The 12,253-nt window shown below is 38.0% G+C and overlaps 1 protein-coding gene across 1 annotated transcript; it reads left to right on the forward strand.

Moving 5' to 3' along the window:
• Positions 1-5,349: 5,349 nt before the first annotated feature.
• Positions 5,350-12,013, forward strand: LOC149821443 (phosphatidylinositol:ceramide inositolphosphotransferase-like). The gene is made up of 12 exons (XM_089982961.1): positions 5,350-6,012; positions 6,244-6,333; positions 6,808-6,894; positions 6,973-7,041; positions 8,578-8,658; positions 9,202-9,273; positions 9,460-9,520; positions 9,621-9,723; positions 10,477-10,572; positions 10,645-10,694; positions 10,778-10,905; positions 11,638-12,013. Exons 1-12 carry the CDS (start codon positions 5,980-5,982, stop codon positions 11,716-11,718), a joined length of 951 nt encoding a protein of 316 aa, XP_089839087.1. The 5' UTR covers positions 5,350-5,979; the 3' UTR covers positions 11,719-12,013.
• The last annotated feature ends 240 nt before the right edge of the window (positions 12,014-12,253 follow it).

Genomic DNA, 12,253 nt, shown 5'->3' on the forward strand with positions numbered 1-12,253 from the left:
AGTGAGAAACTAAAAGAAAACAAGTGGGAAGTGCGTTTAGTTTTTTTTTTTTTTTTATAAAAAGAATAGCTCAAAAAATTAATTTTTACTCTTAATTATCTAAAAGATTAGAGTGCCCCTTCTTCACTCATTGTCCGTGAATTGACTGGTACCAATCGTTTTCCCTTTGCGTTTGACAGGATCCTCTCTCTTCTGAAAGCCACTTTAGATTAGTGAACTGCCTTCTTGGTCTCGAACTAAGGGCACACTTGAAAGCAAGAAAGATGTAGGAAAAGTGACGCAAAATGAGAAATCCATACTGATTTTTTGACCCTTCCAAATAAGAGACTTTTTTGTTGAGAGAATTTTTTTAAAAAAGTACACTTTTTGATAGGAAACATTCTTTTATGAAAATGGTGGAGGAATGTTTCCTACCAAGAAAAAAATTATTTTTACACTCCTCACCACCTACCACGTCCTCTCTCAATTTTTCACATTTTTCCACTTTGTTTTTATCATGCTACACAAACAAGAGAAAAACTTTCTTTTGAAAAACTTCTCATATAAAAAACTTTCATAGGCAAAACTTTTTTTTCCTGTAAGAGTTTCTCTCTTTCAAACGTGCCCTAAAAAAATGAACAAAAAATGTGTCTACGAACTGACCCATTTACCAGTAGTACAAGAAAATTTTAGACAATGATAATATTCTTACATTGTAATATGTATCATATATTATTCATTAAACTTTAAGTTTTTACTTTTTTCTATATTTACACGGAGAAACCACCCTCAAGAACAGAGGCTTAGCCATACTGGCTCTGTCTGCCTTGCTTAAGGTCATTATCCTAGTAGCTTAAAACTTTGTAGGCGTAAACCCCTTGCCCCCCCCCCCCCCCAAAAAAAAAAAAAAAAAAAAACAGCTGAGAAGCTCACAAGCCACAAGGGCTCCACTCATTCTGCTTATATTTTATATGGACTTCCTCGTAAAATATATGCGGACTTTTTCATCTTTCAATTTCTAGGTCAAAAATCAATAGTAAAGTCTATTACAAATGAAATCTGCATATCCAACAATTACAATTTTGAACATTGGTGGATTTTGGTAAATTGTAAGTTTTTTTTAGAAACGCATAATTTTTGTTGTGTATAATGAGGTCATTTTTTGTAAAATATATAAATTATTTTATAAGACTACGAGTTGAGTTGAACACTTGTCGTTCGTGTTCAGCTTGTGGAATGTAGATGGGTCAAACTCGGATAGAATGTAGGCATTAGCAAGTCCGTCCTAATCAGATTCAAAGTAGGATGGAATCAGATAAAACCAACTCTGGATCTGATTAGCTTAAAACCCAATATTTACACTTAATCGGATTCGGTTTCAACTTTGAATGCAAAACTCAATAAGAAACCTGAATCCAATTATATCGGATCTGAATTTGGCCTACCAAAATCTGACTAATCAGATTTGGATTTGGGTCTTATATCGGGATACATTCAGCTGGTTGGCATTCCTACTCGAGTTGAACTCGAGCCATGCCACAAATAGCTCTTCTCGTTTCCTAGATTTAATTTCAATGGCATAGAGGGGTTGAAACGGGTCAGATTCAGGAAGCCAAATTTGTAAAATTAAAATTTGACTGTCTCGGTTCTGAACCAATCCGACTTCCTAATGTATTTTTGGACCCAAAATCCGATCTGTTTGCATCCCTAAGATCCAGAGGCATTTTGGGTATCTGACTTAAATCCGAGAGAATCCCTTCCCATCTTCAGTTTTCTTCAATGTTGTCAGTATCGGCCCTGAGTATTTGGGCCACCGATTCAGCTGTATCGGCCCCCCCATACCGATACTCAAGTGAATCATTCTGTATCCGCCAGAAAATAATAAGAAAAATATTATGTGTCAATCATAACGTGACATGTGTTAAAATCCTTAAAATTTAATTTTTATTAATTTTTTATATTTTTTTAAAATATAGCCGATTCAGGGTGAAGTGTATCGATTTTCTGCCGAGATATACCGATACGCATGGATACTGATAACATTGGTTTTCTTGATGTCATGACAATTATGGGAGACTGCCTGAGTTGTCCCTTTCCGTCTCAAGGAAGCTCTTTTGTCATTTCTTGGATTCCTCCCAAACGGCTTGCATACGATTTTGATGTCCCCATTTATTCTGAAAAGTGGGATAAACTGGGATATTGCATCATCTAAGACGTTGCCTTGTTCCCAAATGATTCCCTCTTAGTGAATGTTTCGTAGGCGCCCATGTAGACTTAAAATTTTTCCAAACCATGATGATATTTTTTCAAGTAAACAGGAAAAACTGCAAATTATCCACTTTGAGGACCAGAACAGATAGGTTAGGGTTGTCAATGGGTCCGGTTTGATCCGGACCAACCCAACCCAAACCAAACCCTCTAGGGTCAGGGTTTGGTAATAAAGAAGGTGGTCTGATTAGAATCCGGGTCGGACCCGAATGTATGGATCTGTATGGTAGAGGGTCTACCGAGCACTTCCTAAAACATTAAAAGGGTGACTTCTAAGAAGCTCACTTCAGATTTTTTTTTTTTGAGGGGGAGAAAATTATAAACTTCTTTTATGTTTTGTATGCTTTATGAGAAAGAAGTAAAAAAAAAAAAAGGTTTACTTGTGGTGATATGAAATTAGACTTGATATTGTATCTTTTTCATGTTAGGAATTGTGCAACCATTTTCAAAATTTGTGTTCTTGTTGTAAAGTCTAAACATTTTCTGAAGGTCAGTAAAATCTACACAAGAATATTTCGACAAATTTTCCTAAATTCAGCTTAACCTAACAACGCAAATTTTAATTGTGTTCCTTGTCAAAAAAAGAAGAAGAAGAGCTAAACATAACAGTATTAAGGTACATTGCGCTGGAATGTGCACTATCATGACCCCAAATGAAGGGATGATGCAGCTCAAACACGTCCACCAAAAAAAACATATCCAACTATGAACCAAAGGGCAGCATATTTGAATAGGGAATATATAATGCTTTTAGGGCATGTTTGATACGTCGTTCCCGGTGGGATTCTGACAAAAATCCCGCTGGGAACAACCAAATTCGACAAATGTTGGATGTGGCAGACGGCGTTCCGCGCGTCCGCCGCGTCCATAAATGTTTGTAATTTTCGATCCACCTCCCCTAATGTTACAAAAAGAACAAGAACGTGGGGTACGAAAAAAATGCATCGACGGGCACGCCATGCCCGTCGATGCGTCTCTCGGCTCTCTCTTGCTCTCTTTGTGCAAGGGATCCACTAGAGCGGCGGGTGGCGGCACCACTGCCTCTGGTGCCAAGAGGGGCGTCCCTTCAGCAGCGGGGGCAACCGACCCTCTCTCTTAAAAGTTAAAACTGTCTCTCTCTCCTATGCAGCAACCGGAGGGGCAGAGCGCTCTCTCTCGGCGAAGGGGAGCCAACGTCTGGCAAAGGGGCGCGGCCGCTTGGCCCCCTTCCTCTTCTTCTCTTCTTCTTCTTATTCCTCTTATTCTTCTTCTCTTGTTCGTTATTTTTGTTTAATTAGGGTTTTTTTTTTCTAATTTCTCTTATGATCTTCTTCTTGATTAGCACTTTCAAGAATCTCCATTGAAGCCTGTTTTGGAAGAAGAATTTCCTAAGACTGGCTCCTGTGGGAGGAATTTTGTGGATATTATTCAAGCTCATTGTGTTATTATTTCAAGTCTGGTCATGCCAATTGTCTGTGGCTTCATTTTTAGGTGGGCTTTTGGAATTATCCCATCTAAATTGTTTGTTAATCATTTCTTGGTCATGATTTTTTATGAGGCATTCAGGGTTTATCAGCAACCACAGAAGTCTCAATTTGTCTTCTGTTGGTTGTTTGATAACATGATTTCTGATAGAGGCATATGTCAAATACTCTCTGTTAGTTTTATATGACTTGCATTGATAAATGTATTGTTTTTGTGATTTTTATGAACTTATACAGGGATTTGTGGTTTTTATGAACTTATTTTTGTGTTAGTTTTTTATATATGCTTTCTGTATCATAAATATTTATCAATTGAAGGTGAAAGTTTACTCTTTTGCGTCTAAACTTGTGCTCATCCCTGTCAAAACATTGCTAGATCATGAACCTGCTCTCAGCCTGTAACTTTTTTTAATTTCTGTTGCAATTTGTAGCATAACATCTGAGTACATCATCATCAAACAACGGACATTTGGAACATGGCATCTGAACGAATGCTCTGTTCCATTTTTTTTGTTCATTTCGTCCAACCTTGGACAAGCCATCAAACATACCCTTAGGGTACGTTTGTGTGTCACGGAAAATGGGTGCTTTCCGCAGAAACACATCGATGGTCATGCGTTTTTGCAGGGCCCACAGTGACTGACACAGCAAAAACTGCCATTTTCGCAGAAAACCCTTGACGGGAGTGCCTAAATACACGCTGCCTCTGGGTTTTCCGCGGAAACGGTTTCCATGGAGGGAGGGTCCGATTTCATTTCCCCAGAAATCGTTTTCACGAGGGGGTGCCGTCGCACCCCTTCCGTGACATGCAAACGCTCCCTTAGGGTTCGCAATTAGGAATACTCTAATGTACCTTAATACGGTGCCTATCTCCCCGATACGCATCGGCGGAAATTCGATACGCTGCAGGCCTGAATCGTTTTTTTTTTTTTAATAATTGTAAAAAATATTGTCTAAATAGTTTTAATACGTGTCTATGATTGACAATTGAAGGACAAAATGGTAAATTCGTACGCAAGGGAGACGAGTCGTTTACAAAACAACCCAGTTGGCCCCACGCCAGGCGGTTACCTTCAAAATCGGCGCCTTTGAAACGGCACGTAGACGTCAATCCGGGTTTGCCAGCAGCAGGTCCCAGATACACGGGCGTTATTTTGAAAATATCGTTATTTATCAAAATGCTTTTAGAATTGACAAAACCATGATAAAATTTACAACTAAGATAAATAATTACATTTTTTAAATAACACATACCTCAACTTTTTATTTAAAAAATATGCAAAACTTGCAAGAAATATACATAAACATGTTTCTCAAATAAAAGGTTTCTCATGTGATGTGAAACAAGATTCATGGTTTTTTTTATATATATATTTTTAGTAGTTTTTTAACAAGTTTTGAAAATGCAAAGTTTCTGATTTTTTATATTTATGCACAGGATCAATGACCCCTTGAAAAAAAATTGTCAAGCAGATAGAATAATAACGTTAAAAAGAAGACGATGGCGTTAAAAAACCGAAGGAAGAAGTGGGGGTGGCTGGCTGCGGCGGCCCTCTTGTCCCCACGTGTCCTACGGAACAACGATGAGTTCTCGTTCCCACCGCCCTTGGTGTTCGTGGCGTCAAAAACGACCCCGAATTCGATTTCCCATTCGACCGCAACGCAAGTGCAGCCTTGCGATTTTTTCAAAAAATTTACGGGAATATTTTGCCCTGCATTCTCTCTCTCTCGATCTCGATCTCGAACTCGATCTGTAGGTAGGCGCATCCTTCGCGTCTATCGATCCTCGTACAACTCGTAGGAAGGAAGATTAAAGGGAGGAGAAGGAGAAGGAGAAGGAGAAGAATTGAGGAGATCGTGTAGATGCATATCGTCAAGCCGACGTTCCGGCGAGATCCTGTTGCTTCTCTCTCTCAATCGCGTTCGTCTTCGAGAAAATCCTGTCTAGATCGGACGTCTTAGTAGTTTGCGACGGAAAAGTCGACTGGACAGGGGATTTCCGGCGATTATCTGGCTTTTTCCGTCTGGATTCCTGTGGAAAAGTGGTTTCCTGAAGAGATTTGCGTCCGTTTTGGCGGGGGAGGCGTGGTTTGTGTGAGCGGAGGGATCTGGTGTCTGGTTGAGAGCGTAGCGTGTTGCAGAAGCTTTATCGGGAGGAGATTTGAAACTTTTTCCGGTTGTTTTCTTTAAAACAGTGGATTTTCGAAAAGAATGCCGACTTTAATCGGCGGAATGTGAAGTAATATGGCAGTGAGTGACGGATTGAGGGATGACGCTTTACTTTACTCGCGAAGCTTCCAAGGTACGCTTTTCCTTCTCTATCTTTTCCTTCACCTTCTTCTCCTTGGTCTTCCTTTTTCATCTTCAGTTTCTTTTCTGTTCTCTCTCTTTTTATTTTTTTATTTTTTCCTTTCGTCTGATTTTGATCGGAAGTTTCGTTTTGAAGATAAGGAAAAAACGCTTGAAAATATGATTTTTGTGTCGCGTTTTCTTGTTTCATTTGATTCTAATATGAATGTGTATATGTTAACAGCTATGGAGGAGGATCACCGTGGAGACGTCGATAGAGTTGGCTCTGCTGGCCGAGAAGTGGAAGTTTATTTTGCTAGGGCTCATTTTTCAGGTGCGCTCTCTATCTTTGGTTCGAATTTTTCTTCATATTGGAGTCTTTTGGCTACTTTTGTGTTATCTATGGTGAATCGTAGTTAGAGCAGAGTTTCGTGTTACATTTCAATCACTTCGCGGCTTCAACTTTCTTTTGTTTCTATGAGCAAGTTTGCGTTTTTGTTAAATGAATAATGAAATGGAAGCGCGATATTGATTGCTTCTATACTTGTTGTTGCCATACCCTGTTTGTTGCTCCAAACGTCTTTGAGAACCGCTATGAAAAACAAAAGGAAAATGGACGGGTCTTGGTTGAATACTTTGTTGTGGTCCCCTAATCATTATGTTGCTTACGAGTTCACGTAATTGGCCTATTTTTTTTTTTGTCACTGACCTTTTCAGGTAGCTTGGTATTTTTTTTAAAATTCTGCTGCATGTTTATATTTTTTTTTATTTGTGAGAATTTATGCCTACTATACTTTTTCGTTTGCAGTATCTTCATGGATTGGCTGCTCGGGGAGTTCACTATTTGCATCGTCCTGGTCCGATACTTCAAGATACCGGGTTTATGGTTCTTCCGGTATGTCATAAATTCTTGGTAGATTTATTCTATTGAGTTTTTTTTTTAAATTAATCAGATTGCTTGGCATCTTATCAGGAGCTTGGGCCAGATAAAGGATACATCAGCGAGACTGTTTTTTCCTTCATTTTCTTCTCCTTCATCTTGGTAAGCTTCTACATTTTGTGATTCTTGTTCTGGTGGGCCGTGTCATCATGGAAGCAGAAACTTGTGGTTTTGTTTTTTTCAAGATATACTGCAGTTTCATGGCTGGCTTCGGTTCTTGTCTAATTAGATGTTATTTAGTGTTTTATTTGGGTGTGTTTCAAATTTTCACTCTCGGAGAAGAGATGTGAATTTTTCCTTTAGAATGCTTCCTTTTCCCATGATTCTGTTATCTTGATTGAACTTCATGGGATCTTGAGATCATTCAATTCCTAAAGAGTGATGCAATATGAATGCGGGTGGCTGAAGTGTCACAGTTTCTTCTCTAATGTATACATGTGTGATGGTTGGTATATGAGCCCCATTGCAGTGCATGGGTTTGTCAACTAGCTCAAATCATCATATTCTTCACATTTCATCATATTCTTCACATTTATCATCATGATCGTTGTCATCACCTCTCATTTATTAACAAAGTACGGTGGAAAACTATCTTTACTGGTGGGCAAAATGATAGGAAAAATTATGCTGCTATATATAAGAAAGAAGCAATTGGAAAACGAGTGCTGTTAGTATGTTAGAAGAAATGGGTTCATTTTGCATGCAGCATGTGTGACTTTTTCCTTTTTCAAATTAGGTGTGCTACATCTGCTGTTTGTAAAAGAGGTCAAGAAAACCACAGTGATATCATGTGGCAGATTTCAGTCTTGTCGGAATACCTGTTACTTAATATGAAGCAGATACAGTTTTTGGAGACCAAATCCTTAGAGCTGACATTATTTTGCTTAATTGTAAGGTATATCAGGTTATATCTGTAGCTTAAATGTCATTGTTCTTAAAATTTTGTTAATCATTATATAGGAGAAGATAACCCATTCCTTATTTGCAAGTATGCATTTTGAACCTCGATCATTTGGTTAAGATGCTTCTACTTGAAACAGAGTCTAGGCCAAGAATAGATTGAGTATATTGGGAAAAGATGGTTACAGTTGTGGGAGAAACATTTTCTTGACAATATTGTGGAAAGGTTGAAGTTAACACTAGAAGAATTTTTAACTCGTATTGTTACTTTGGTGGTTTAACGTTTAAACTTTAATTTGTGCAACAGAAACACTAGTCCATGTCAGATGACACTTTGAAAGGTTGATGATTGAATGGTAGTTAATTTAATTTGTTCTTTTGAGAGGATAAAATTTGTAGTGGCTAAGCCTTGATTGTTTTGTTCTCTTGATGAAGATAAATTATGAAATAGTAATGGTTTGTTGACTCGTCTTTTTTTTTTTTGATACATTTGGAGAAGGGAAATTTCATTAGGCCTATGCCTATTAAAGTTTTTTCCCCTTCTGTATTTATCTATATTAGTATATGTTCTCCAACAGTAGATTACTGTAAATGTTGGTGAGCTTTCTTTTGTGTTTCCCTTTGTCTGTTTACCTTGTCATTTACAATGTAATGATGTATCAGTTGTGTAGGTAGCTGCTTCTTTTGTTATTTCATTTGTGGCTTATTATAATAGTTGGTTGTTGTTTTTTGTTGCAGTGGTCATTTAATCCTTTCATCTTTCACAGCAAGCGATTCTATACTGTACTGCTATGGTGTAGGGTTTTGGCGTTTCTAGTTGTGAGTGGCAAACTTCACCTTTTTTCTTCTTTCCTTGATAACATTTTGCAGGTGTAATTTGTCAGGAAGCTTGCATCATAATGTTTGGATTACATGTGCCATCTGTAGGAGCTTTCCATTGCCTAGCAACTGGCAAGCAGACCTACTTTTGTTCATGATGATACCATTGAATTTCTCTTCAACTCTAATGCAGTACTGATGCTCAGTTGACATTTAAGTTGTTGAAAATTTACTGGTAAATGATCTCCATAAGCATATGCACTGATAATGCATCAGCCCTTGATGTATTGTCCGTAATGTGCATAGTGTGGTGATTTATGTCCATTGCATCTGCTAAAAATGTATGTTACTCATACTTTTGAAGGGGCACGTGGTGCATCTTTGCCTTTATTGTTTCTTTCCTAAATGTTTGTTTATTTTCACTTAAAAAGGTGCTTTATACATGCAATGGTGTGAGCACAAAATGTGTCTCTCTTTGACTTTTCTGCCATCAGTGTGCTTCATTTCGTGAATCACTCATTTTCTTTTTGGTTGTTTTTGTAGGTTTCACAATTTTTGAGAATCCTTACTTTCATGTCAACACAACTTCCAGGCCCTAATTATCACTGTCGTGAGGTGCATTTAATTTGATATGACACCTGTATTGCAACATATTCTTCATTGTGTATGAAATTCTGGAACTGTTAACTAAAATCTTGTTTGCAGTTGAATTTTTTTTAACATATTTATTTGGGTTTTCTAAATAGCATATTGCAAATTGATAAACTTTGACATGTATTTATTTGTTTGTTTTCAATTCAGGGATCAAAACTTGCTCGATTGCCCCCTCCAGACAGTATTTTAGAAGTCCTCTTAATCAACTGTATGTTTGCTCCTGATTGAAATTTTTGTGTCAGTTCATGTTTCATTAATCTCTAAGATATTTGGTGTGCTTTGTTTTTCCCACAACATGCCACGTGCAGTTCCTCGAGGTGCGATATTTGGTTGCGGTGACCTTATATTTTCGTCTCACATGATCTTCACTCTTGTATTTGTTCGGACCTACCAGAAATATGGCTCACGAAGGTAATCATCTCTCTCTCTCTCTCATGTATTTGACTTTTCACTCTCAATGCCAGTAGTCATCAATATTTTGGAACAGTTTTACTGCATCAACAGTGATTCAATTTTATGATAATTATGAGTTCAATTATTTGAGTCTGAACACTTGTGTTGATGGTGGTTTGGCTTTATCACTAATAGGGCTGGTAAACAGACTCATGCTTGTGTTGAGATGAGCCCTGCTCAGTTCACCAGTTTCTACCTTTAGTGGGCCCAATTCACCTCAAAATCAGAGTTTGATCTAGGCTCACAAAAAAGAAAAAAGGAAAAAGGAGCTGAGCTTGAGCTGACTCATTTACAAAAAAGTACATTGTTGCAAAGCTGGGAGAAAGGATTTGAACTTTAAATCTATCGCTTGCAAGCCAAATGCTTCAACCATTTGTTCTACACGACGTTGTGATGCAAAACGCATTTAAAATATTTTTGTTACTATTAATGAGCATATACAAGCCAAGCCAAGCTGAACAAGTGAGCCTATGAGGCTTCTTTAAAAAAAAAAAAAGGTGAGCCTATGAGGCAACCATGACTGGCTTGTCTCATTTTCCAGCCCTAATCTCACTCGGTTGTCTGATGGTTTAATTATTGGGGTCTTATGTTCTCTTCTTTTATTTTTGTTGCTTTTTCATTTTTTCTTGTTATAAATTATGCGGCTTCACCATGTTGCTTCCTTAAGGTTGTTTCAACTTTCATGTAAAACGATTTAGGATATTTTTGCAGGTTGATTAAGCAGCTTGCTTGGCTGGCAGCTGTTATTCAAAGTCTGCTGATAATAGCTTCTCGCAAGCATTATACGGTCGATGTTGTTGTTGCATGGTAAATTCTTCTTTAATTTGATTCTCTTTGTTTGAGTGAATGAAGTTTGACATGTAGTTTTGTTTTGAACAGGTACACTGTAAATTTGGTGGTGTACTTTGTGGATAAACAAGTGCCTGAAGGTATGTGTAGTCAATTCGGTTCACTTTTTTCATATTATGACCCTGTTGATATGAGTTGTATCCTGGATATTTTTTCGGTGCAGACGTAGCAGAGCGCAATGGTGGAAACCAACCACCTTTGCTACCCATAAATGGCAAGGAGAAAGATGCTAGATCCAAGGAAGAACTTCACAAGCTGATGAATGGAAATTCTGGAGATAATACTGATAGGGTATGATTGAAATGACTAGCACGTTCTTTTTTGAAATATTTCTAATGGAAGAGGTTCTGAGCATAGTCAAGATATGATATTGGAAAAATTCTGGAATTAATAAATGGTAAAAGAATAAAACGAGAATAAGAAATAAGTAAAAATCGGTTCTTGTTGGTTCGGAAGAGGTTTATGCTTAAGAAAAGAAAATTAGAGTTTTTGAAGATCTAGTGATAATATTGTGATAACATTATCTTGATACTTTTAAAGTGCTAATATTTTAAAATATCATTGTATTTTTCCTTTTAGTCATGTTTCATTTTATCTAGATAATGTCGCTTTATTTTCACTCATATCCGTCGCGATGGTTTTGGGTCACAGGCAGGAAACACGGACATAGCTCTAACCTTATCATGGTGCTATTAAGGGTCTGTTGGGAGCCGGTGTCGGTAATGAAGACGGGTTTCCGATATCCCTGCTTCTGCCCTGCTGATTGTGTTGAAGTTGTTGGGAAGGGGCAATGATTTCGGAGGGGAGATCAGAGCGGAGTTGGGACGAGCGGAGAGTCATTTTTGGTGGAGTTCAAAAACATCCTTGAATGTTGTTGTCAACTCCGCTCCCATCTCCATTATAATCTCCCTCTCAAGTCCGGCTCCCAAACAGAGCTTAAGATTTTCTGTTCCTGTTGAAATTGCCTTCCAACAAGTGTAAATTGGATTATGGTATTTGACAATTTCAAATTTCTTTATACAGAGGCCAAGAACACTGGTTAATGGAAAGATCTTGGAGGATGGAAATCAAGTACATGTGGACTTGGCGATGAACGGTACGTGAGACGGGCTGCAGTGTCAGATAGTAAGGAGTATGGGCTTGATCTGGTGGATGTGCAGGTTATGCACGTATAATATATTCACACCATAGCAATCCTTGCCTGATTTCTGCAAAAAGTTCTCCAGAAAGCAGCCGTAACATGGTAACGCATATTTGTCATTTTATTTGGTAAAAAAAGATGAGGTTGGTTTAAAATTTTGATCATATTTCTGATTCTAACTGTATCATGGGGGTAAATAGTGTTCTCAAGTGAATGCAATGATTCTTTTTCAATTCAATAACGAGTTCTTTTGCCCAACTAGGCATGCTTCTCCATTAGTCGATTCACATAGGCATATGCTATTGCTATAGACGCAGCTTTATTCGGTTCGTGCTATAACATCTTCAGAGGCTGTGACCAACAGTGCGATAGACAGCATTCCATACTGTAGGAAACGGTGGCATGTTCAGGTTGTCTACTTCTTGCGCCACCACTTTAGGTGGCGTACCCGTGTCAACACGGGTACCGGATACATCATTTTGCGTGTTCTATATTATA

The sequence above is a fragment of the Nuphar pumila genome, chromosome 12, assembly GCF_984573655.1.
Source record: "Nuphar pumila chromosome 12, dmNupPumi1.hap1.1, whole genome shotgun sequence".
NCBI classification, from domain to species: domain Eukaryota; kingdom Viridiplantae; phylum Streptophyta; class Magnoliopsida; order Nymphaeales; family Nymphaeaceae; genus Nuphar; species Nuphar pumila.

Excerpts from the sequence above, each read along its gene's own strand:
- LOC149821443 (XM_089982961.1), top strand. The coding sequence starts at position 5,980 with ATGACGCTTTACTTTACTCGCGAAGCTTCCAAG. Across the intron at positions 6,895-6,972 it reads CCGGGTTTATGGTTCTTCCG|GAGCTTGGGCCAGATAAAGG; the intron begins GTATGTCATAAA and ends GCATCTTATCAG. Across the intron at positions 10,695-10,777 it reads GGATAAACAAGTGCCTGAAG|ACGTAGCAGAGCGCAATGGT; the intron begins GTATGTGTAGTC and ends TTTTCGGTGCAG.